This window comes from Corvus moneduloides, chromosome 5 (assembly GCF_009650955.1).
Source record: "Corvus moneduloides isolate bCorMon1 chromosome 5, bCorMon1.pri, whole genome shotgun sequence".
NCBI lineage: Eukaryota > Metazoa > Chordata > Aves > Passeriformes > Corvidae > Corvus > Corvus moneduloides.
In genome coordinates, this window is record NC_045480.1 from 62,711,592 (window position 1) to 62,735,790 (window position 24,199).

Sequence of the window (24,199 nt, forward strand, 5' to 3'; positions counted from 1 at the left end):
AGAAAGTGGAGGTGCAGGTCAGAGAGGGAGGCTGAGCGTTTTTAGTCTTGAAGAAGCAAGATTTCAGGGCATGAAAGTCAACATGGTGAGCCCCAGGATTAACATGAAGAAGCACAGATGAGGTAGGAGCCAGCCACTTCTTTTTTGAATATAGCAGGAGTTGTCCGCTGTAAGTGACCAACATCTTGCCATCTACCATGTTGATACACAGCAGCCTGGAATTTCCTCCAGCTCTACATTTTGATCCTTTTTGACAGTGAAAAGGTTTCCCAGTCTGGCTTTCAGCAACTCTTTGTAACAGTATGTTTAAGCATTAGGGCTCCAAATGCAGCCTTGCATTAAAACCTCTGTACAGCACCTGTTCTCTTTTAAGTGCAAAATAGCTGTGACAGTAAAACTGTCTGCACACCTCCCCTTCACACCACCCAAAAAATCCCAGTGCTTCCCATGATGCAGTGATTGGTATTTGAGGTACTGTTTGCCAGGTAACACTCAATGGCTTTTTGAGGACCCAGGAATTAACTAATCTTCCTGTTTACAGGATGCTGTTAGTAACAGTCGACCAGTTATTGACTGAGACAGCTTGTTTTGGAATCAGTAATGAGTAATAAGAACAAGGGCTAGTCTTGAGCACTGTGAACAGAAATGAATGTAAAATGCACAAATGTGGCTATAAGCCAACATGACTGAATTAAAATCTTCAGTGGGCAAAACAATCAAAAATGCTCATTCTGCAAACTCACATTTTTCAGAAACTAAGCCCAGTGTAGTATAATTTGAAAACCTTTTTTCCGCCAAAAATATAAGTCAAGCCTGCTGACCCCTTTATTCATTGAGAAGGATGTGAGTAGTAGCAAGGACAACGCAGTCAACAAAAGAACAATGGATCTGTTTGAGCATATTTCACCATGCCCCAGGACTTTTAATAATTCCATTTCTTTTTCATTGTCCCTACAACAAATAGCTTAAGAACTTCCTACTGGTGTATTCTTTATGTTTACTCTGTGCCCTGTTGCAATAATATAGTCCAAATATAGGAGTGGTTTGCCCAGTGAGTTGTGCTGCTCAGGAGAGGTTTTCAGCCTTGGTTAGGAGCTCTTTGGGTTATTCACTCATGACAAAGCTCCCCTGCACCCCTGTAGCACACTGGATTATAGCATGACGGTTGTTGACTGCACATCCAAGTAAACTACAGAGATCTCTACATCGATTCAAAGTGGCCTCCTGCCTCCCGTCGGGTTTTTGCAATACTCTCTTCTCAGAGCACACAGCTCTCCCACTTCTCCAGTGGCTGCTGCTGACTGCAGCACTTGTCAGAGCCTCCTGCTGAAGTCAGCACCATGAAAGCTGTGTCTTGCAAGGAGTACCTGAGTGTATTTTTTTTTTGCAAACAGGTTTTTTTCAACCACAGAATGCAGGAGGATATTCAAAAAGCAGAGTGCTAACCTCACCACTTCTCCAAGCCTTTCAGGGGCAGGATCACCTCCCTTGACCTGCTGGTAATGCTCTTCCTAATTTTGAGCAAAAAGGAAAAGGGGTGCATTAGGAGGAAGGAAAAGTACGCATCAGAAAGCACACACAGATTGATCTCAAACAGTAGCTATGGAGCTTTTTCAGTTCTCTTCATATCTGGGGACAGAGAGACGAGCAAGCCTACACATGTCACCCTGTGCCCTGAATCCTGTTTTGGTGACTGTTTCCCTGCAGTTCCCTGTTGGTGGAGGATGCAGAAGTGCAGCCCATTCTGTCCTTTGGTTACTTCATGTTGCCTTTACCAGAAGGGAAAGTATGGCAGCTGGTGTGGGGTCAGTAGCTCTGACCGAGGAAGCTGTGACTGGTCCGGAGAGATGGTCCCAAAAGAGATCGTTTTCCCGAGGCCTGGTGTCTTCCCTCAGCTGCTGGCTAGGAAGCTGTCAGCTCTTTAGTGATTGTCAGCTCAGCTCTGCAGGGCAGCCTCCAGGCCAGACCAGGGAGAGAGACGAGAGTCCCGTGTAGCTGTTCCACACGAGGTAGCTTTATTAGTTCGGCGAAGGGGAGCCAGGGACGAGCATCTCTCTGCCCTCACAGGGGCAGGGGGCTAGCTTTATAGGGATACAGGGGATGGGTATCAGAGGGTAAGGTCCTGTGGGCTACAAAGGATCTGCATAGGGTCTCCCAGAGGATTCTGGGTCTGTCTTCTTCTCATCGTAACTGAAGAGTAGCTCCCTTTCCAGGGGAGTTCTGCTGGGAGGTTTAGGCACTCTCCTCATCTCAGCAGATGTCCCTCCAGGGTGGGGGCTAGGCATACCCCACAGGAAAGCATTATCTGCATGGTATGATACACCAGATAGGAACATAAGGAGGTTTTGTGCTTAAAAAGGACCATGTTGAAAGCAGAACGGCTAATGTTTGGCCTAACATCTGTATTTATTGGAGTGTTAAGCTTTACAAGAGACTGTGATTGTTAGTACTTGCCACACTACACTGTAGTTTGCATAGGCAAGTTGACACAGTCACCTATAACATAAAATAAATCTCTGCACAATCTAATTATTGAAGGTTAATTCATTTATTTATGAATGGCATGTCACAAGAAGTGAGATTTATGAAAAAGTCTGATTATTGGTTATTTCATCACTTTAAAATTATGTACTATCTATTTAATTAATTGGAAGGAGGGGCTTCAACAGACCTCTTGGATTTCATACAGCTAAATTGTAGTGTAGTCCACAAAAGAATAGAGGTTGATGTGGAAAAAATCACCAGAAAATATTGCCTGAACGTCAGTTTAGTCCATGGCTAAGCTATGATAAATGCTGTTTACTTGAATTTCTCTCTTTTTCTTTTTTTTTTTTTTTTTTTGTAAATATCTTAATGCTCTGAGACGTGATGTTGTTATTGGATCCTCAGATCAGAAAGTCAGAAGTTCTCACAAAAAAGGTCATGTTATGTTCCAGCTGGAGGCCTTTCTGAGTGATAATGCCATAACCATAGATGGAGTGTTACGAAATAGGCATTTAATAAAGGACCCAAGATTGAAGTACAAAATTCAGGGTAGATTTGTCTGTGCTCTTTTACTATTTCTACTGTATGATCTTAGAAGTCAAGCCATATGATCTCGAGCTGGGGAAGTACTGTAGAGGGGTACAGTACTTCCCAGAGTGCATATAGCAGCCTCTAAACCAAAATATTGCAGCAATAATAAATAAAATGGCATGGAATGCTGAGTAGTAATGTTCTGCATGTAATGTTGTTTAGGTGCAGCATGCCATGGAGATCTCACAGAGAAGCTGAAGCTACTGTATAAAATGCATGTTTTGCCTGGTAAGTAAATGATGTTAAAATAGCTCTTGTTTTGCTGAGAACAGGAATTTGGAGCAGAGTTGTTATGACTGGCTTTCCCAATTAAAAATTTAATTTGTGGGAATTATTGTAGCTGTTTATGCAGCAGTAAAATAAGAGAGCTTCTACTCTAACCAGACAGAGATTTGGAAAGTCTGAAAGCACCCTCACAGCCCTCAATTGCTTCCTCCACAAACATTTGTATGTCTCTTGCCTGTTAAGCTGGGATAGTGATATCCCCCAGGCATAAATCCAGTGTTCTTCGTTGTTGCCATAATGCACTCTATTTAAGAGTTTGAAAATTAAACTAGTTTGAAATGTTCCTGCATGTCCTGGCTCCTCATTTCTGTCCCCAGGCTTGCTTCTTGGTTTCCCCTCTGGGCTGGCAGAACTGTTTGCAGAGGGAAGCTCCAGATCGTTTCATAGATGTATTTTCCAGAGAGCTGTACAAACCTGGACTCAGCTAAGTGACAGAGGCAGTTAAGGGTGGAGAGGGGATGAAAACGCCTCAAAACAGTTTTGAAAATGCTATACTGGAACTGTGTCCTCTCTGGCTTGTCGCACACATGCCATAAAGAACCTACCGTGGTCCTCTCTGAACTTGCACTTTAAGAACGTTGCAACTGCTTGGGTAGTTTAATTCTTGTGCACATTTACATGCTCTGGTAAACATATCTAAAAACTTTGAGAGGACATTCACCTTTCTATGCTTTGAACATGCATCCCTGATTGCTCCCAGCTGGCTTTGCTTGGAGGTAAGCCTGAGTGATTAAGTAATTTAACTGGGAAAAAATACTTACAATACTTTTTAAAAATACTTAAATTTTTTTAAAAATTGAACTATTACAGAAAAGATCTATTCTTAAGAATGCAGCTTCTCATATTTGGGGACTGGTAAGCTCATACCAAATGATGACAGACTGTTTCCAGCTAGGAAAGAGTTCACACCCTGCTTAGGACACACTGAGCTGCATAGAAGAAAGTATTGGAAGTAGACATGGGAAGATGGGTAAGCAAGCCTCTGAAAGCAAACAACTCCATATGAGACAGTATTGGATGTTGGGAAGGAGACAATTCAGGTCCAGTTGTTTATCTCCTGTGAGTTAAGAAGAGATGAATCCTAGCCCATCACACCCTCATACCTTTACTTCTAGAAATCAACATTCTAAATGTATTAATGGAAATCTTTCAGTTTTTAATTGAAGGGTGGAAATTTTAATGAAAGAATTTTACTGTGTTGACTTAGATCCATCCCCCTGAGCAAGAAGAGCCAGACTCTGCTTTTGAAGCTACTCAGTACTTTTTTGAGGACATCACACCAGACTGTACACATGGTAGGCCTCTTTTGTCTCGGGTATGAGAAGATGAGGTGATGCATTTCAATCAACATGTCTTTTTAGGGAGCTACTTTTTAGCTGGATTAAACTTTGTTATCAAAGTATTCTCTGTAAAAAGAATTAAGAAGCATCTGTAGATGTGTTGATATCTTTAGAGGTGTGGGCATGTGTATACTAAGAATCCCACTGAATTGTGCATTGCTGAAGTGCTTTCAGAATAATGCCATCAGTGTGTTGTAGAAATAATTTTGTAGAGAATAAGAATAAATAGATTGGCTTTCAAGATGTGTTTGGATCAGAACTTAAAACATTCTAAAAAACTGAGAGCAAAAGATACATCAAAATGTAGCTCAGCAGTTTGAAATCTTATGTGCCCTAATGAGAGCCAGCATCTATTTGCTGCTGCTTTAAATGGTTTTCTCCTTCTTGAGATACTTGATGTGAAGTTTCTTTCTGATTCAAGAAAAATATAAACCATCCTTCATGTTATAAGTGGGAGGAAAGTTGTTTGAAGGTACAGATAAGACTTAATAGACTAGAAATGGCAATTTTAAGTCCTGAGAGGCAAAAGAAGATGCAATAGTATAATCACCAAACATGCATCATGCTAGGAGTTGTGTTGTATTAGCACAGGTTAATCATTGTACTTCACGAACTAAACCTAAGATTGTGCCAGCCTCAGTAGTGATATTATAAATTAAATTGAATTTGTGAGCAGGTATAAGAATAAGCAAAAATCATCATTTATTCCTATAATTTTTACTCTGCTTTTTTTGCAGTTTGTAAATATTTGTAAACATTTCGTTATTTTGCACTGTATACATGAAAACAATGTGTGTATCTAAACCCACACTGATCTCTCTCTCCCCCTGCCCCTCCTCTTCCTAGTTGTTGGCCTAGACAGCAGGAACAAACATGGAGTAGATGATGGGTTTGTTACAGTGAGTCTGAAAACAGACAAAGGTATGCTTGGTGTCTCTGTGTGAGTTACATCTTTCATTTCATGTAAAGATGCTGCTTTTGAAAGTGAGGAATAAAAGTAATAATTTAAGGTTTCTTCATGGACTTTTTCCTCCATCTCTGGGTAATTTGTTGGCAATAGGCAAGAAGAGCTCACAAGAGAATCGAAATTACCTGAGAATGTGGAGCCAAGAGAATAAATCCAAAGCAAAAACCACAAAGGACTTGCCAAAGCTGAATCAGGTACTTCTGCTGACACTTACTTGTCATTAACTTTCAACTTTCTTCACATATATATAAATATTCAATGCATTAACACTGAGCAAAGGTGTTATTTTGAGCAGAGACTTTTTTACCGGACCAGCAGTTAGCTGATTGCAGAAGTTTACTGTTTACAAAATGCTGTAACTGGCATTCAGCTCCCAAAACATCCCAAAAATGAGATACTCACATATAGGTATGATAACATATTATTTTGATCTCTAGAAAAGGATGTGACACTGAATATCACGAGCCAGCTCTTAATATCTAATAAACATAACCTGAAAGAAGTATTTTATGTTTTGTAATTTGTAATGCCAGCCTCATTTCCCTTAGATCCACAGCTGCTAAGGAGGAGGGGACCCACTCAGATAGCTGTTTCCTCCAGAGCACATAGGGAAGGTTTATTCCCTGTAGAACAATGATTCTTACTTAAGGTAGCCCTGAGCAAATCTTCCTATTTAGTTCATCAGTTTTGAATTTCAAAAGACTTGTATCCAGCTAAGTTACTTCAGTCAGCTAAAGAGTGCTGCAGGTCTTCATTTTTCATTACTTCTCATCAGTTTTAGCAAACCCTTAGTTACACTTAGCATCATTGCTGCAAGAAAATTCACCAAAATGAGTGCGAGGTGTCTCACTGCTCACCCTCTGTTGCCCTCCTGTGGCTGCAGAGAATTATATTTGTTGGACAAAGCATCCAATAATTTATTCTAAATACCCTTGAGAAACACAACATATCTGACTGCTGAGTCATAGAAAATGCTTCCTAGACTGCACCTGGGTTATTTTGAATTTCTCTTTAGTCACATAAACTCTTGTGTCATGCCTCAATCCTAGACTTTTAAAACTGATTTGGAAGATGTCGGCATGGTTTTTTCCTGCTCTTGTTAATGTTTCTTCCCCCTGTGTTTAGGGGCAGTTCATTGAGCTGTGCAAGACGATGTACAACATGTTCAGTGAAGACCCCAACGAGCAGGACCTGTACCATGCTACGGCTGCGGTAACGAGCTTGCTCCTGGAGATTGGGGAGGTTGGGAAGCTCTTCAGCGTGCAGCCCCCCAACGACACAGACAGCAGCAACAACTGCAGCAAAGCTATTCAGAGCGAGCTGTTCCAGAAGAAGGAGCACCAGCAGTACCCCCTGGAACAGCACAAGGCGTTCCGGGGCAGCCTCATGGCCAGCGAGGAGGAGGCCGCTTGCACTGACAGCGCCCTGGGCATGCAGATGGAAGACATTAAGCTGGAAGACTCTTCTCCCAGGGACAACGGAGCCTGTTCTTCCATGCTCATTTCTGATGACGACACGAAAGATGACAGTTCCATGTCCTCCTACTCGGTGCTGAGCGCAGGCTCACATGATGAGGAGAAGCTGCACTGTGAGGACATCGGGGAGGACACAGTTCTGGTGCGGAGCAACCACACCCCTGCCCTCCGCAGGAGTACAAGCATTGACAGGGACTGGGCCATCACCTTTGAACAGTTTTTAGCCTCTCTTCTGACTGAGCCAGCGCTGGTCAGGTACTTTGACAAGCCTGTGTCCATGATGGCTAGGATTACTAATGCTAAAAACATAAGGATGAGGGGTAAACCAATAACCTCAGCCAGTGACTATGAAATCTCTACTATGTCGGGATAAAAGGCAGTCGGTTTTTTTATTTTATTTTTTCTTTTTATTCTCTATTTATTAGTACCTGGCAGAGGCCCTGGTATTTTCAAAACCTAGTTGTTTTCACTAATGTGAAAATGTTGGGGTGCAAACTTAACTATCTTCAAGTATAATCACTCTTTCTGTGGGAAATGTGACACAAATGCAAATTTTATTCAAAATACAGAAAAAAAATAACGCTTGTCAGTGAAGTGTGTGTATTATTAATATTGCTGTCAGTGTATAATGGTAAAGATTAGTTCTTAATTTCTAAATGTAAACTTAATGCCAATATTTATGTGCATTTTTAAAATAGACATATATAGAGATCTGATGCTTGGGAAAAAAAATTAACAAAATGGGAAGAGCCTAAAATTTAAGGGGACGCTGTCAACCTGAAAAGGACCTCAGGTGAAAATAAGTTCCAGGCAACATCCTTGATGCCTAGTTTTATTTCATACAATTTTTTTCCAAAGACGCTTTGAACGTATGCTTTGATTTTACTTTTTTGAATATATGAAAGACCACTTCAGTGACACCTGCCTGGCTCCTAACTTCCTCTGCCTGAGGACCGGTATGCTCAAGTAAAAGTGAGAAGTCCATCCCAACCTAGCTGCCACATCAGGCAAATGTGGATTAACGTGATGGTTTCTGCCCACTTGCCTTTCCCTGAGTTTAGCAGAGAGAAAGCCCTTTCCCAGCTGCGGCCACCAAAATCTCCAACATGAGATACAGCCCAGGGCTGTATTCCTAACCAATGGACTTGGAAGCTTTACTGGTGTTATCCAAAGACAGTGTATGCAGGTCCTGGAACAGATTGGTAGAGTCTCTTTTCAAAATTTGAAGTCTGTTTTTAAAAGCTTAAAAAAAAATTATATATATCTACTTCTAAGGCTGGATCTACAGTAAATATAGCTTAGTTCTTAAAAGTAACCTTTACCACCAACTTATTATATCCTTGTTAGATTAAGAAAATAAAAGCCTGTATTGCATACATCTTTATTTACTACAGTGTAAAGCAGCAGTAATGAAAAAAAAATCTCCAAGATAATGTAACTGAATGTTTAAATCTTACTGAGAACACTGTCACTTTATATGAAATGAATAATATCCTGTATTGACTTACTGAATAATATGTTAAAATGAAAACTGGAGCACCTGCACTTTGAATCCTTGCTTTTTTTTATACAGATATCTGGGATTTTTTTTTAAATTTTGTTAGCTGTTTTTTAATTCGTATCTGTTTGTTTCAGGATCATGCCTACATGCCTAATCTTTATTTGCTGTTTTGAGAATATTTTCTGTAGAATACTGTTGATTTTTTTATACTCCTGTATAATACTGCATCCATGTAACTTGCAGATTTTTTTAGCACAAGCTATGTTTAATTATTTTATTTTAAAAGAATGCTTTTAAACTGTCAGATGAAGTGGTTTTTAACCACAACTAGGTAATGTGAACAAATAAAGTACACTGCACAGATTTGATTTTTAACTATTAAAGTCATGCTAGAGGGAAAATGAGGTGGTTGTGCTTTATTACACAGACAAATGTAAGTCCATCTACCGGTAACAGTATGAAAAAGCAGTATAGTCTTTCTGCTGTGACAGAACATATCTATTAAATACTGATATTAACTTGAAGCCATGATCACCATTTTGGACACTATTACTTTGTTTTAATTTAAGATGCCAAGGCCAGAGTGGGGTGCTTTATTGTAATGCCTGGCAGCCGAATAAGCTGTCATGGAAGTCTTCAGCAGTAAGAATTAACATCCTTAAGTGGACTACTGACCTTTTTAAGTTTGCAGCTCTTTTAGGTGGTAAGGTGAATTTAAGCCTATCAGCAAGCTTACACACACCCCTAGAGACACACAGGACACAGCTCCAAAACATTTATCTTTGAAGGGCTTGTCAGCTTTGTTCCCATCCCACCTACAGGGCAGGGGATGCAACGGTTCACAAGAATTATTGTGCTGTTCCGGCTACTGTAACAAGACTTTACACAAGTGGATCTCTGGTGTAACATGAGCCAGTTGTCAAGGCAACTTCTTTCTGTTTCGTACTAGTAGCTTTCCTTACCTTGCTGATCACATCAGGAAAGCTCCCAAGTGTGAGCCTGGTCCTCTTTTAAGAATGGCATTGCTATAGGTAGCAGCCAGGTGAGCTGATCTGCTCCAGGTTTGTTTGGATGAGGCTGCTCACTTGATCAGGACCACCGTGCAGTTGCCTATTTGATGACAAGATCTGCTGTGCCCTATTCTTTAGTAGCTGTTTGGGAGCTGGTGAACAGAAAGCTACACAAGAATGCAACTGACCAGCATACAATGGTGTGAAACTTCTGGAAAAATGTGAATATTTTTAAAGGCTTATTGTATGTGCAGGTGTGCTACACAGAAAGTGAGTATGGCTTTAGAAGTACCTCTGTCTTGTGCTTTATGTGCTTGGAGATACAGTCTCCTTATTCTGTGAATCGTACTGTTCAGTTGGGGCTGCTATTTTATAGAGCTTTTTTATATGTTATTTTATATAGAACTTTCACTACTAAAAAAAAAAAAAGAAAAAACTTGAGAATATTTCTTTATGGCTTTTCTTCCACCTTAGTAAGACGCTGTTAACACCTGGAAGTTCTGTGGCACTTACCTCCTTCATTGTAGCATCTTGCAGCTCCTGAGTTCTAGGTGTTAGAGCTGAGGGTTGAGACTTGCAAATGTTTGTGTTAGACAGATAAGAAGCTCATTATGTGACGTATTAAACCTACTGAAAAAATGACATCAAAACTGTTGTAAAGTGTAAAGCACTTCATGAGTTCTTACACAATGATGTTGGAGCTTCTGTTACAGTAGAAGTCAGGTGTTGTGTCATAAATTCAGATGGTGGAGGCTGGTGTGGGATATATCATGTGGCATGTGAGGAACTGTGGGAGAGAACGGGAGCAGCCTGAAAGTGGCTGGTCAGGCAAAGAGACTGTGCTTTTGCTTGGAAGGCTGTGCAGCCAGGTCTGGTACCTCCTGAGTACTCCACAAGCTTCTGGATCCCTCCTGTCAGAGGGCCTTCATTACTAATCTTTAATTTTGCAGCATCATAATGGAACTGTGGTAATTGGGTTTCTCAGCAGTAGGTGTGATACAGTAACCGACAAAAAAAATCAAGAAGTTTTAATTCCATCAGAATACTTAGAGCAACACAACGAAGCTGCTGCATAAACACTAAATCTACAGCTTGCCTGACTGCAGAAGCAGTAGGTCAGAGAAGGCTCTCCCAGTGTATTAAAGGCAGGGAGAACAGCTCAACAAGTTTGGGTTGTATGTGCCGTGGTGAATCCTGGTGCTGCTGCTCTGCAAACTTCTGGCATCCCTGTGGTGCCCAGTCTGCTCCAGTTCTTGGTTATCCAGTACTAACAAGGGATGCTGTAGCTAGAAGACACCTTTTATCAGAAATTAGGTATTAACATAAAAAGTAGTTGATATGTTGTACCCATTTTTGTAAGAAACATGGACTAGTTGGGCTTAGAGTAAAACATTTTGAACAAATGAGACAAAGCTAGGAATTGTGTATGAGTTGGTAGGTCAGCTTAGACTATGGCAGAGTGTGCCATGGTATCCTGGCCTTTTGCTTGGTTAGAGTATGAGGTTCCAGTGTTCCTTCAAATTCTGGTGTCAATTCCTGGTGCTGAGGGAAAAGGCTGGTCTGTGACTAGAGCTCACCAGTTTAGGTGAGCAGAAGTGTTATGGTGAGAATGAAAGTGAAGTAGTTGTATCTATTATTGAGCCTTATCCTCTGGTTGGAAAGAACATTCCTTCTATGCTATTTCTGTTTCTTTCAACTGGAAGATAGTCTTGAGTCAAGTGTTATATAGTTCAAGCTGCAATTACGACTTTTAACATTGTGATTTAACTCCAGGCAGCCACAGATCCCCAGGCATCCAGTCTCTCCCTCCCCCACTAGTGGGATCAGGGAGAGAATCAGAAGGGTAAAAGCCTAAAAACTCATGAGTTGAGATAAAGACAGATTCATAGGGAAAGCAAAAGCCACACACACAAGGAAAGCGAAACGGGAATGAATTCCCTGCTTCCCATGGGCAGGCAGGTGTTCAAGCATCTCCAGGAGAGCAGGGTCCCATCACACGTAACTTGGGAAGACAAACAGCATCACTCCAAATGTGTCCCCTTTCATCCTTCTTTCCCTTTACTTTAAATACTGAGTGTGATGTCACATGGTCTGGAATATCTCTTTGGTCAGTTGGGGTCACCTGTCCTGGCTGTGTCTCCTCCCACCCTCCGAGGCAACCCCAACTTCATCACCAGTGCGGCAGCATGAAAAGCAGAAAAGGCCTTGGCTCTGTGTAAGCCCTGCTCAGCAATAACAAAAACATCTCTGTATCATCAACCCTGTGTTCAGCACAAATCCAAAACACAGCCCCATAGCAGCCCCAGGAAGGAAATTAACTCTACCCCAGCCAAAAGTGCCACGGTTTAAAATGTTAATTTATTCAATAGCAAAACCAGAAATTGGCCCGACAGCAAATAGTAAAAAAACAAAAATGTGGCAGTGAACATCACACTGGAAAATGGCTAACTAATAGAAAACTGGGACATGTGCTGATAGCAGCACCATTGCTGTGCAAGAGTGGCTTAGAGCTTGGAATACAAGCTGTGAAATACAGCTTAGTCAGTCTTAACTGCCGTGCAAGGTGTTCCTGATAAATGGTGGCAGATATCTCTAAGAATGTCACTTTAGAAGACAATTAAGTTCTGGTTCTTCTCTTTCCTGTAGTACTCAGTATCTCAGTTTAGATTTCCTGAGTAGCTGCTTGCTCATCCCATTTTCTAAAATAACACATTTGCGTAACTGATCAACCCAACATTTGGAGTTTGGAGGACTGGGATGTTCCTGTAGTGGCAGGGCCTGTTCTGTGCTTCTGTAGAAATAAAAAATTGCTCCAGGTAAGATCTTGTAATTCTCATGAAATGGCACTTCAGTACATTAATAGGAGCATTTGTTCTCCAGAATTCAAGAGGAGAAACAAAGGCTGCCTGAGAGAGACAAATAAGCTAAAAAACCCCAAGCAAATTATTTAACATAGCTTGTATGAAGGCATGCCAGAAGATACAGTCTGAAAAAAAACAACAAACCATCAACACATGAGGGTTTCTCTTTCTTTTTCCAGAGGTGTTCTCCAGCTTTCAAATTTTGTTCTTCCTGAACAAAAACGCTCACATTTTGAGTTGCCTCAGAGAGTTAACTTCCAGGTCCTTCAAACAAAATTACTGGTGTGGGGTTTTGGGGGGTTTTGGTTCCGTTTGGTTGTGGGGTTTTTGTGTTGTGGAGTTGGGTTTGGTTTTTTTTTGGGTTTTTTTTTTTTTTTTTTTTTTTTTTTTTTTTTTAGTTTTTTTTTTTTTTTTTTAAGCTTAAGCCAGAGCTTCTTTTCAAGTGAGAATTTTAAAAGCAACTGAAATGAAGCAGTAATAAACTTCTACCACTTGCAGCAGAGTATGGTAGCCCATCTGCATAACAGGCTCAAGAACTGTAGACCTCTAAGCAAGCTGGAGGCAAGTGGGGAGGACGGGAGGAAGAAAAAAGGTAGGATAAAGCTTTCACTCATATCTCAGTGCAGGTGCATGAAACTGAAAATTGTTACATTTTCTAGCAGGCCAAAGACACGACTGTTGTCAATATTTTGGAATAACCCGTTCTTTATTTGCTACCATTGTAAACGTCTCTATTACACAGACATCACGGTTTACATTATTGCTTTTATATTGTGGTAACCAGGAATTCCTATTAGTATGCAGCTATCTAAGCACAGTGTCATAAGAAACTGCCCACAAGTTGTCTTGGGCTGGGCTGTTCTTAATTCCCTAGAGAAAGACAGTATCTAGACTGGCACAAGAAACAACCAGTCCAAAGATGGGTCACCATGGTACTACAGCAACACAAACAAGAATGACAGAAGGAAACCACGGGTTACATCACCACACAGCACTAGCAGTATTGTCAAGAATACTGACTGCTCAACTCCCACCTACCTAAATACAAACTTTTTCGTCATCATTCCTAAAACAAGGCTAAGTAACTTTTTGGTGAAATTTTATTTAAACTAGGATGGAAAATTTGGAAAACCAATAGGGCTGTGTGTGTGCATTTAATTTTTGTTTGCATTTTTGTTTTGTTTTTCAAAGACTGAAAGTCCAAAACTCTTTATCTGAGGTGTTTAAATTGACCCCTTTTACTATTGCCCATTAGGACAAAATGCCCTATTCTTTGCATGGCTTTATCAGATGACAGAAGCACAACTAGTTTAAAAACATTGTTTCTTTCTTCCTCAGTAGCATTGTCTTCAGATGGCTTTCCAATCAAATTAGTTACTTCTGAAACAATGTGTTTACTTAGTGAAAGACTAGATTTTACAATTGCTTGTGGTAAACTTCCGCTTATCTTCTGCTTATCTTCATCCCTATGAGCATCTTTGTTCACAGAGTGGCACCATGTTTCAAGCATACACTAACAAACTATCTTTTATTGTTTAAACAGTTGCTACAGGAACAACAACAAATTTAGAGAACCACCTTGTCTCCAGTTTTAATTTTTTTTTCTTAAAATACTATTGCATACAAGCTTTCACATAGTGAATGTTCTAAAGAGGCAGCAAGTTAGAAAACTAACAGCACTTGCAAGTTCTAGTAAGATATGTACTTAAAACATGATGGTTATAAATAACAATTTACTGAGCTTTTAAGACCCTTAGAATAACCTGTGAGCAACAAGTTCTGATGTTTAAAGATTATATCAACTTGCAGAAAAGCGTCCTACCTCCATTTCCAGTCTTTCATAACCTTAGGATTGTCACCCTACAACGGTTAGCATAAAATACCACTGACTAGTAAAGCCTTGTTCTTGCCTTCTCTAAACACAATTTTAGCTTTTTCAATACATTTTCTAACTACTACCATAATACAATTAACCTACCACTGGTGCAAACAGGGACACCCAGTACTAGTCTACATATAGTGAGTGACTCCTAGACAGAATTACTGGGCTAGTTGATCATACAAAACCACATGCAAATTCTAATGATTTCCTGGGAAGGTGCACTGGAGCCTAACATAAACATTCACCTTAATTACTACATGCAAACTAATGTATTCCCATATGTCTCACTCATCTGATGATGGTTGCATTTACTTTTTCTCCTCATGTACTGCCACAGTTTACTTCCAGATCACCTATTGATTTAAGAAGAAAAAAACTAGCAAAGATGCACCTTATTAAAAGCATGAACTACATTTGACACTAAAACATCTCAGGTGTGTGATAGGAATACTGAAACTCTATGGTTGGGCTTTAGAAGCCTCAGCAATAGTTAAATGTCAGTCTCCCTGTGAACAAGGAGTCCAGTGAAAGTTTCAATGCTGAAAATACATGGGTGCAGATTTTTTTTGCAACTGTTGCAAAAAAAAAAAAAAAAGCTTGCAGACAGCTCAGATGAGCCTTTAGAGATGGCTCAAACAATCTTGTAACTAGCTGGCAGGCAGTAGATGGAAACAAATAGGATCTCCTTTGCTGGCTGCTGCCAAACATAATTGGGGTCACTTCTGAAATTCAAAATGTCAGTCTCATGTTGCTTGCAAAGGAGATCTACAAACAGTAGAGAAAGTTATTAATGGAGACAAACCCAAGAGAAGCTGGGGCTAGAAAATAACCACTTGGGCCACTGGGAAGAGTCCACTTTCCACTTCCTTCCTTCCTTGGATTTGTGGCATGTCCAGTATCTGCAAGGCTCAGAGAAACAGAGCTCCACCACAGGACCTGAATCCCAGAATGCTCTCCATGGACCTCAGCTCTTCACTGGTGAGAATGCCAGGATCCAAGTACAGGGGAGTAGCAAAAGAACTGGGCTTCCCATTGTCAGATTGTATCTAATCTGGCCAGTTCAGCTGCTCAGTTTACAAGTCAGGGCAAACCATAAATATTCTCCCTATGACCATCTTCACAGTGGTTTTTTTTGGGTTTTGGGGGTTTTTTTATGTTGGTAGAACAGCATCAACCCAACACAGGTGAGGCTGACCCCTTCCCCACCCTGCACGCATCCAACTTGTTTGACTCTTGTCTGTACCTAAGGAATCATAAAAAGAAAAGAGAACTGTGTTACCCCATATACGTGTACTGTGTACCCTGATCAGGGGCTTCCCCACAAGCAAGAGATCCCCAGCATTTAATGGATCAAGAGCACAAGGGTGGATGCAGTGCAACAAGTCACTATTTACATAAAACAGACTCACAGAATTACTGGGGTGGGAAGGCACCTCTGGGGATCCCTAAGTCCCATCCCCTGCCTAAAGCAGGGTCCCTAAAAGGAGGCTGCTTAGGGCCATGTCCAAGTGGGTTTTGATGATCTCTAAGAAATTCGTATTATAATAATATTACATATTATTTTTCATACTTATGTAGTGTAATAACACTCATTACAAAAAGGGGGTTGTCTTTTTTTTTTTTTTTTCCTTCTCATGCTTGCATTTACTGTGTTCAATGCTTATATTCTTCAGGAATCTCTTCTGGAGAACTCGTTGACTAGAAATTAACTAGTTTACCTGAGATGATTAAAAAAAAATATGAAAGCTTGTATTAGCTTACAAATTTTGTGCCACTGTAAGCTATTTAGGTATATGGTGAAAAAAGTCTTTCTGAAATTACTCAAGTTTCTAAGGCTGTGATCTAGCTAGAAGAATCAAAATAAAAAGCTGATTGAAAACTGCAGAAGGCACTTATTTAATAGAAGGTCTTAGAAAACAAAGTGATGGTCATACCAAATCCATTTAAAGTTGCTCTAAGCAATAATTAGTCACAATACAGGCATGAATTTCTATTTACTAGATTGTCTGAGGATGGCACGACTAAGGAACACATCAAATTTGCATCCCTTCCATGGAAAATACATCTTTTTTAGACTTGTACTCAGATGTGAATTCATTTTTACAAAATAAGGATTGTGGCTGCAATAAAGGTTTTTCTTTAAACTTTATAAAAGGGCTAAACTAGATCTGTTGTACCTCCCACTAAGAATACCCCCTTAGCTGCTAAAAGAAAGGGCTGACAACAGATACTGAGTCAATCATGCTCAGCACTTGAAGTCAGATTAGAAAGAATCAAAAGTTTTTACAGTAGGAATACTTTTAGGAAGAGTAGCTTTAGCCTGAGGATCTTATCCTCATGCTGATGATACGTGGTTCTTTTTGTTTGTTTGCAAACTAAACTTCTTCCAAGCATAGGAATTGGCTGGTACAAATCCATAGATAAACTTCCTTATCCAGAAGTCATTTCTAGTAAGTACATCAGTACGCTGATGGATTAAGCCTCTTCTCCAAAATTATAAACAAATAATATGTCCCCTTTGAGGACCTCTTAATTACAAAGAAATTCAACATTGTTGAGTGAACAATCAATGACATATATAGGAACAAGAACACAAAAAATCTAAAACCACAATAATTTCAACTAAAAACTGAACTTCAACTATTACATTAAAAGGTTGGAATTTAAATTCAAAGTTGAAAAGTTGAACTTAAACTGTCTTTTAAAAGACCATTAATAGTCAAACCTATTCATAGAAAATATGATGCAGCATAAATACCTGCTCAATTTCCCTGCACCAAGAAGTATAAAATAAAATTTAAAAGTAAGCAATCCAGAGATTCTTCAGATTTGTGGGTTGGTTTTTTTTGTTAGTTTGTTGGTTGGGTTATGTTTCACTTTCTTTTCAAAAAGCTGCCCTTTGGAGAATAGCATAAAAATACCTGTAAACAGAGGTTGATTGTCCAAGCTTTCTTAACTGAATTTTGCTAATTTTCCTTTTTTTAATCTAAAAAAAAAAGTTCTATTGTTAGACAGTTTTTGGTGAAACACAAGACTTCCATCCAAATGCATCACTCGATTTTTGATACAGAACCTCATATACTGCAGAGGAATTAAGGTTTCTTTGTATCTTGTAAGGTCAGTACCACATTGCAATTCAGTAGAAGTCCCTTAATTTTTTCATGGAATTTCTCTCTGTACTGGTTGAAGTGCATAATGCTTTCTGGTTCCTCTTCAAACCAGAACTTGTCAAACTCATAAACTAGATAACCTGTGAAGAAAATAAAATACAGATCTGCAAAAATGACCTCCAAAATTTCATGCCTTGATCTAGCCAGTCCTAGAGTGGTCCTTGAGATTCTCTTCAACCCCTTAAAACAAGGACTGTCCCACCCTGATCTACAGCAAGCTTTTGGATGCTTGCTGAATAAATATTGAGTTTTCAGACTGGAGTCTCTAAAATACAGAATGCCACAGAAATTATCCTTAAACATAATTTCTGCAGCACAATGTTTAAGCAGCAGGTGCATTTCCAATACCTGATGCAGAAGACAAACAGCTTCCTCTGGCTAATGAGAAAAGAGTAGAAATGCACTCCAAAGAGCCCAAACTCTAAGTTGCAGCCTACGCTGAGTAGTCTGTTCTAGAGAAGCTACAGATACTTACAGTAAAACTGATGGAAGTGCTCCATCTGTGGCAACCCAGAGACCATGTTGTAGAGATGAGCCTTTAAAGCACCATTCTTGAGCAAGCTGTATGCCATCTCTGTCAGATTGATCCCAACTATGGCATAGGAGTATCTGCAACACAAATCATGGTTTTACCTTATGGATTGAAAGACATAAAAGCTTCCCTGGCACACTCTGCTTTAGGACAGCTGTGAGAGTCAAAATTTTTCCTGTAATACTTGTTGATGAGGTGATTCCAGTCTACAGACCATTCCCTAGTGCATCCAACGATGTAAAAGTTATTGTAATACTGAGATGGTAAGGCTAATCAACATTGACTTCAACTTGTTCATTTGAAATCCTTAGATCTGCTGGAATATTAAAAACTGGAAGTGAAAAACATTGTTGAAGTATAAATGGAATGGCTATTTCAACCTCTTGTTTGAGCTGAAAGAATCTGGTTTTCTGTTACATGGTATAAAAAGTATAATAGAAATTCCTAAACAACAGTTAAAGTGTTTGTGGAGGAAGGAAAAGTAAAAATTAATTAATTTGTGCCAATTATATAGTTACGTAATTGAGCAAAAAGTTTCACATATCCTGTTCATGACAGAGTTGCACAGGGTAATGTTATTTACAATCAAAGTCATGAAGGGCTCCTGCTATTTGGTAGGTCATCAAGTTAACTAGGGACTAGACGGATCAGATTATTTTATCTGACTGATTTGAGAGTGTATTTCCCTGTAAAATTAGCTAAATGTTCAAATATGCAAAGTTTTCGAAAACAAATTTAAAGCTGAACAACAACAAAACACCTGTTTGTAAATACCTAGTACAGAGCAGGAACCTAGCCAAAAAAAAAAAAGGACCTTATGAGGTAACCTATACTATCCCAACACAGGATCAGTAAGAAGGTGAAAAAGAAGTATGAATTTCTAAATCTAATCTAAGTCTATTACAAATAAAACTAACTATAATGTTAAAGGTGTTCACTGTGTTAAATAAAGATGATATTTTGCAACATTTTTGTCCCAACAAATCCATTCTGAAAAAAAAAAAAAAAAAAAAAGCTGCACTTAGTTCCCAGCTAGAAATTGCTTTCTGTGGTTGGTTTCTCCCACCTATTTTGACCCTTTTTTCATTCTTTAATGGAAAAAACTCACGTATATTTTCCTCTTTACTTTCTGGACACATAATTAGCAGTCTTCACATGAGTTCTTACATAGAAGACCAGAAAAAATCCTAGAGTGACTTACCCCAGCTTTGGGTGATTTGATCGAGAAAGGATCTGACGAGCTTCATTGGTGTAATGCTTACTAAAATACCTGGCAGTGTAAAATATTATTTTAAATTCATGAAAAAAAAAATACTGTGTTCAACATTAAAATCTGTAGCTTTAAACTAAAGGTGAAAACTAGCCTGTAACTGAAAAATAGCACAAAATGAAAACCAAGGAAAAGGTAGAAAATTAAATTATATTCAGCATGAACTAATACTGTAAAAAAAAAATCATTTTGATCTGAACATCAAATATGAAGTTCAACCTAGTCCAAAAATTATCTTAGCAAAGATATGTAAACTTGTCTATTTTTCATTACAGTAGGCATTTTTACATTCAGGAATTTTTAAAGCTTTTGACAAGTTAGGTACAACCTACTAACGCTATCATATGGCAACAAAAAAATAACCTGTCCTGGGCAAATTTCTGTCCCTTCCCTCACTTCTTGTCCTTACCCAACCACACCACGTTTACAATGTGCAGCCACTAGAGATGCTGAACATACTGCTTTCTATTTGCTTCTATTCAGTTTTTATTAGAAATATCATTAACTAGAGAAAATACAGATAATGAAAATTAGTTACAAAGGAATGAAATACTTCTTTTCACTTACACCAGATTCACTAAGCCCAGCAGCCCCATTCCTCTGAAGTCTGTTTTGGGATCATCACCTTGGAAGCCGATGTCACACCACTGTTTGCTGATTCTGGCCTTCAGATTCTCGTAAGGCATCAGCAAATTCCAGAGCTGCACAAATATACTTCCATGTTATGCTGCTCAAGTATTCCAAGTCACATAACTCAGAACACTTGCTGCTGCACACTAGAAACCATTCACCAAGGAACAGGATACAATGTGCATGCTGCTCTTCTCTTAGTAGCAATCTGGAGTCTGCTACAATGTCTCATTTCAGCAGTTATGAAAGTTATTACATTTAACATTAATTGTGGTAATTTCCCTTCACAGACAAAGATGCTGTATGAATACCAAAGAAACAAAGACTTGTTTCACCTCAGAAATTAATTTCTGCATCATTTTGTAATAGGACAGCTATAAACTGAAATACAAATTCTCAATGAATACTTATTTAACCTGTCAGGGTTGGGGTTTCCATAGCAAGTTGAGATAATTATGAAGTGCTAAGAAAATAGTTAAGTAGTTTTTATCTTCCAGCATCAAACTATCTTCCTTGACATTGACTGGGATGCAATAATAAGAAAAAATTAGTGTCTTCTTTTAATTTAGTAACTAGTGGTTTACAAAGTTAGATGTATCCATAAGGTTAAGTACCTTTTTAGCAGTGATTCTTCAGTGACCCATAACAAACCTGTTTTGCTACTTAGATGTGTTATGTCTAATTTCACACAAAATAATTCCATTGCAAGTAACTCTAGTTTACCTTTTTTTTTTTTTTTTTTTTTGGCTTGAGGTTTTATTTTAGTGTGTCGGTTCTATAATGGCTTTGTAGTTTGTAAGTAGAAAAGAGCTTTAAATAGATCAGCTGGTAAGAATGCTACCAATAAGTTCATGCAATGTATTGGACTTGGAGGGGGAAAAAAAAAACAAACAGCATTTGTATTTAAAAAATTATTTCACCTCAATTAACTGTTCCTCGTGTTCTTCATTTTCTGAATCATATGGGACCTTCCTCAGGTTTTCCACATTCAAATACAGTTTTTTATAACCTGATATCTGCAGTAAGGATATATGCAAATTTGTCTTAAACCTGAAATAACAACAAAACACCATAGAGAAGTTTTTAAATAGGCCTACTTAGCCATAAATTCTTGCTGAATTACCAGATAAGACCTTTCTTATGTTAATGCAATGTAAACACCAGAACTAGGAAGTGCGTATCTTTCAAACTACAGCATACTGGTTAGGTACACTATCACATGGATCTTACATACTTTAAGTATCTTTAGCTGATTCCTGTGCTGCAGTCAGACTCTATTACCCTATATTACAGAAGAAAAAAAATAAGCTAAAATCTGTTATGACGTAAGAAAACTCTATATATCATCCTGACCCCTGTACCTCCACCTACCCCCAAACTTTTTGTAAGTCTTACATTCAAACTTTGTAAGAAATACTTACAGTTTCAAAGAAGAATTTCATTAGACTTTAAAATTTTGGTTATTCCGTCACTCACTAATTACTTATGCAGATGAATGCAAATATTAATCAGGCATCACTATACTCTCTCAAATATCTCTAAGGAATTACATAGTTCTTGTAATCAACCTACGCAATAATCATACTAGCTAGAAATATGGAGTAACAGAAGGGACTCGCAAAACAGAGATACAGTAATCCCAAATCCACATCAATTACAACTTTGCAACTCATTTTCTAGAACTGATGAGGACATAACCACATCTTATTTTCAGATTTCATTCTGAATACCTGTGTTGAATGGCCTAAATATTGCATCAGGTTAAGCAACTGGAAGAACATGCTAAGAAGTGAGAACAGAGAGAGGTTTCCAAACACACCCTGTATCCTTCTGTTCAATCTTCTTTTCTTTCATTATATCTCTGACACACTTCTCCACTTCAGCTTCTTCAACATGTACAGCATTTCTTAAAACCTAGGAAGTTAATACAGTATATGACTTAATGAGGAATGAAGACATCATCTACTTTATTATTATTGCTCAGCTTCTGTATATCTGTTGTGTGTATTATTTACTATAAGAAGGGTCAATTTAAGGTAATTGCTTACAATACACTGGCTCAAATTGCATATAAGAGATCTGCAATAATTGCATAAAAGCATAATTTGTAACTGTTAGGCTGTAAACAACAATGTTTACATAGGAGTTGCATAAAGAATAAATACAGAGCTGGAGAGTTGCTTGGTCTAGATTCTTGTTTGCTTTCAACTGCTGAATTGAAATATGTTCTTCCTAGTCCAACTGGAACAAGTGCAGCCAAGGTAAAAAGGCTTCAGAATTAGGAGACAGGTAGCTAACAAAGCTGAGATTTCAATGAAAGAAACATTTGAAGGGACATGGGACTGCTTTTGAGAAACCTTAAATAAACCTAGCATACAGAACACAAAATTCCAAGTTTTCTCCTCTCTGCCCTTTATTCTTCTTCAGTTCTCCACTCTCAAGAAGTAAATGCATGTGTTATTTTTCTGGGATCTGTCTCTGAAAAAAGGTTTTATTACAGTTTCATCTCTAGTATCTCTTACCTTATTTTTTGATGACTCCAGTGAATGTTCTACAATATGGAAAAAAAGTAGATGCCACAGTTAAAGTGAACTATTTTAAATAACTGACAATAAGTCTTCCTGCAGTATATAAGTATTATAAAACTTTACATCCCTTTTATACATATAATAAAAAATTACTCAATCTTAAAATGAACATGTTGTCAGGTAACAGAATGTCTTAATTTACACAGATTTTTTTATGACTCTTCAGTATGCTGAAAGTAGATTAGGATTTTTTAAAGCATCAATTACAGGTACAAAACCAAGACAAATTTGAAAAGGTGTCAGGAGAGAAGTATGTCAATTGATGTTTTCCTGTTCTCAGAAATTATTTCGTATTTATTACTGAAGAATAAGGAAGTACAGTCACTTCCGCAAGTTATTCTAAAACCACAAAAATGTTCAGTAGTTTCTTCAATTGCTATTTTAGATCAAAATTCTGCATCAAGCAGAATTGTAAGTTAAATCACTCTTCCTCCCTCACCTCCAAAAAATGCATTTATGTCTATCCAGTGTGAATTTTTTTTAGTAAAGGAAGGTAAAAACATGTACACAAAGTAATGAGAAGACTCTGGGGGAAAAGGTATGATTTCTGATTCACTTTTTGATGACACTGGAATTTCCTTAGCAAGCAGACAAGGAAGCTAGCTCTGGCGTTGATTTAGAATTCTCATAGGATAGCTGGGATGAAAGGAAGAGTGACAATTCTGGGGATGCACACCAGGTACTGGTTTCCAGCTACTGGAAAGCAGGAGGCTCAGGGGGGACACGATGGCTCCCTACAACCGCTGGAAAGGAGGCTGTGGATAGGCGGGGTTCAGTCCCTTCTCCCAGGTAACCAGTGACAGGAGAGGAAACGTCCTCAGGTTGTGCCAGGGGAAATTTAGGTTGGATATTAGGGAAAGTGTCATCACCGAAAGGGTTATCAAGCACTGAACAGGCTGCCCAGGGCAGTAGTTGAGTAACCACCATTCCCGGAGAGATTTAAAAGATGTGGCACTAGGAGACATGGTTTTGTGGTGGGCTTGGCAGTGCTGGGTTACTGGCTGGAATCGATGATCTTGGAGGTCTTTTCCACGCTAAATGATCCTGTGACTCTGCTGCTCCACACGACGCTTCCGAGGCAATCTCGCGGCCCCTGCCTGCCCCGGCCCCTCCATTACCTATGCTCAGCGTCCGCCGCGCGCCCGCCTCCGCGCCGCCCAGGACGCGCTGCAGCTCGCACTTCCCCGTCAGCAGCCGCAGGATCCACTTCAGCCAGAACCGAAAGTAGTTGCTGTACAGGAACCCCCAGATGTGCGCCCACATCTTCCGCGGGCGGCGGCCCCGCGCCGGCGGGGCCCGAACCCGGCCCGGCCCTGGGCGCTGCGTTCGGCCCGCCCCACCCGCACCCCCCGCGCGCTGCCGCCGGCGCCCTCTCGCGGCCGGGCCGCCGCGGCCCCTCAGAGCACGGCGGGGACCGAGCGGGGCCCGGCCGCCCCCCGCATCCCGCCGGAAGCCAACTCCCGACCTGGAAGTGATCGCGGGTACGGGACGAGGCGGAAGTGCCGGCTGGGGAGAGGCTTCCCTTTCCCGGCGACCGTTATCGGCCTCGGGCGCTGCTGCTCCCTCGCCCGCCGCCCGCCCGCTTCTTGCCCCTCCGGGCCGGGCAGCGCTGT

The 24,199-nt window shown here is 39.6% G+C and overlaps 2 protein-coding genes across 3 annotated transcripts in view; one reads left to right on the top strand and one right to left on the bottom strand.

Moving 5' to 3' along the window:
* TBC1D9 (TBC1 domain family member 9) overlaps window positions 1-9,044 on the top strand; it is a 48,497-nt gene extending 39,453 nt beyond the window's left edge. The window contains 6 exon segments of the mRNA XM_032108975.1: window positions 3,238-3,303; window positions 4,568-4,575; window positions 4,577-4,655; window positions 5,547-5,621; window positions 5,761-5,861; window positions 6,793-9,044. Of these exon segments, the coding sequence (XP_031964866.1) occupies window positions 3,238-3,303; window positions 4,568-4,575; window positions 4,577-4,655; window positions 5,547-5,621; window positions 5,761-5,861; window positions 6,793-7,515 (1,052 nt within the window). The 3' untranslated portion in view covers window positions 7,516-9,044.
* A 4,155-nt stretch (window positions 9,045-13,199) lies between these two features.
* Window positions 13,200-23,926, bottom strand: ELMOD2 (ELMO domain containing 2). 2 transcript variants are annotated; one of them, XM_032108956.1, is made up of 8 exons: window positions 23,771-23,926; window positions 22,521-22,549; window positions 21,818-21,912; window positions 20,919-21,048; window positions 19,936-20,069; window positions 19,300-19,368; window positions 18,042-18,175; window positions 13,200-17,646 (listed from the first exon to the last, which is right to left on the bottom strand). In XM_032108956.1, exons 1-8 carry the CDS (start codon window positions 23,847-23,849, stop codon window positions 17,489-17,491), a joined length of 828 nt encoding a protein of 275 aa, XP_031964847.1. In that variant the 5' UTR covers window positions 23,850-23,926; the 3' UTR covers window positions 13,200-17,488. The 2 variants fall into 2 exon arrangements, with proteins under 2 accessions (XP_031964847.1, XP_031964846.1); XM_032108955.1 differs by having other exon boundaries at window positions 23,705-23,926.
* Window positions 23,927-24,199: the final 273 nt, after the last annotated feature.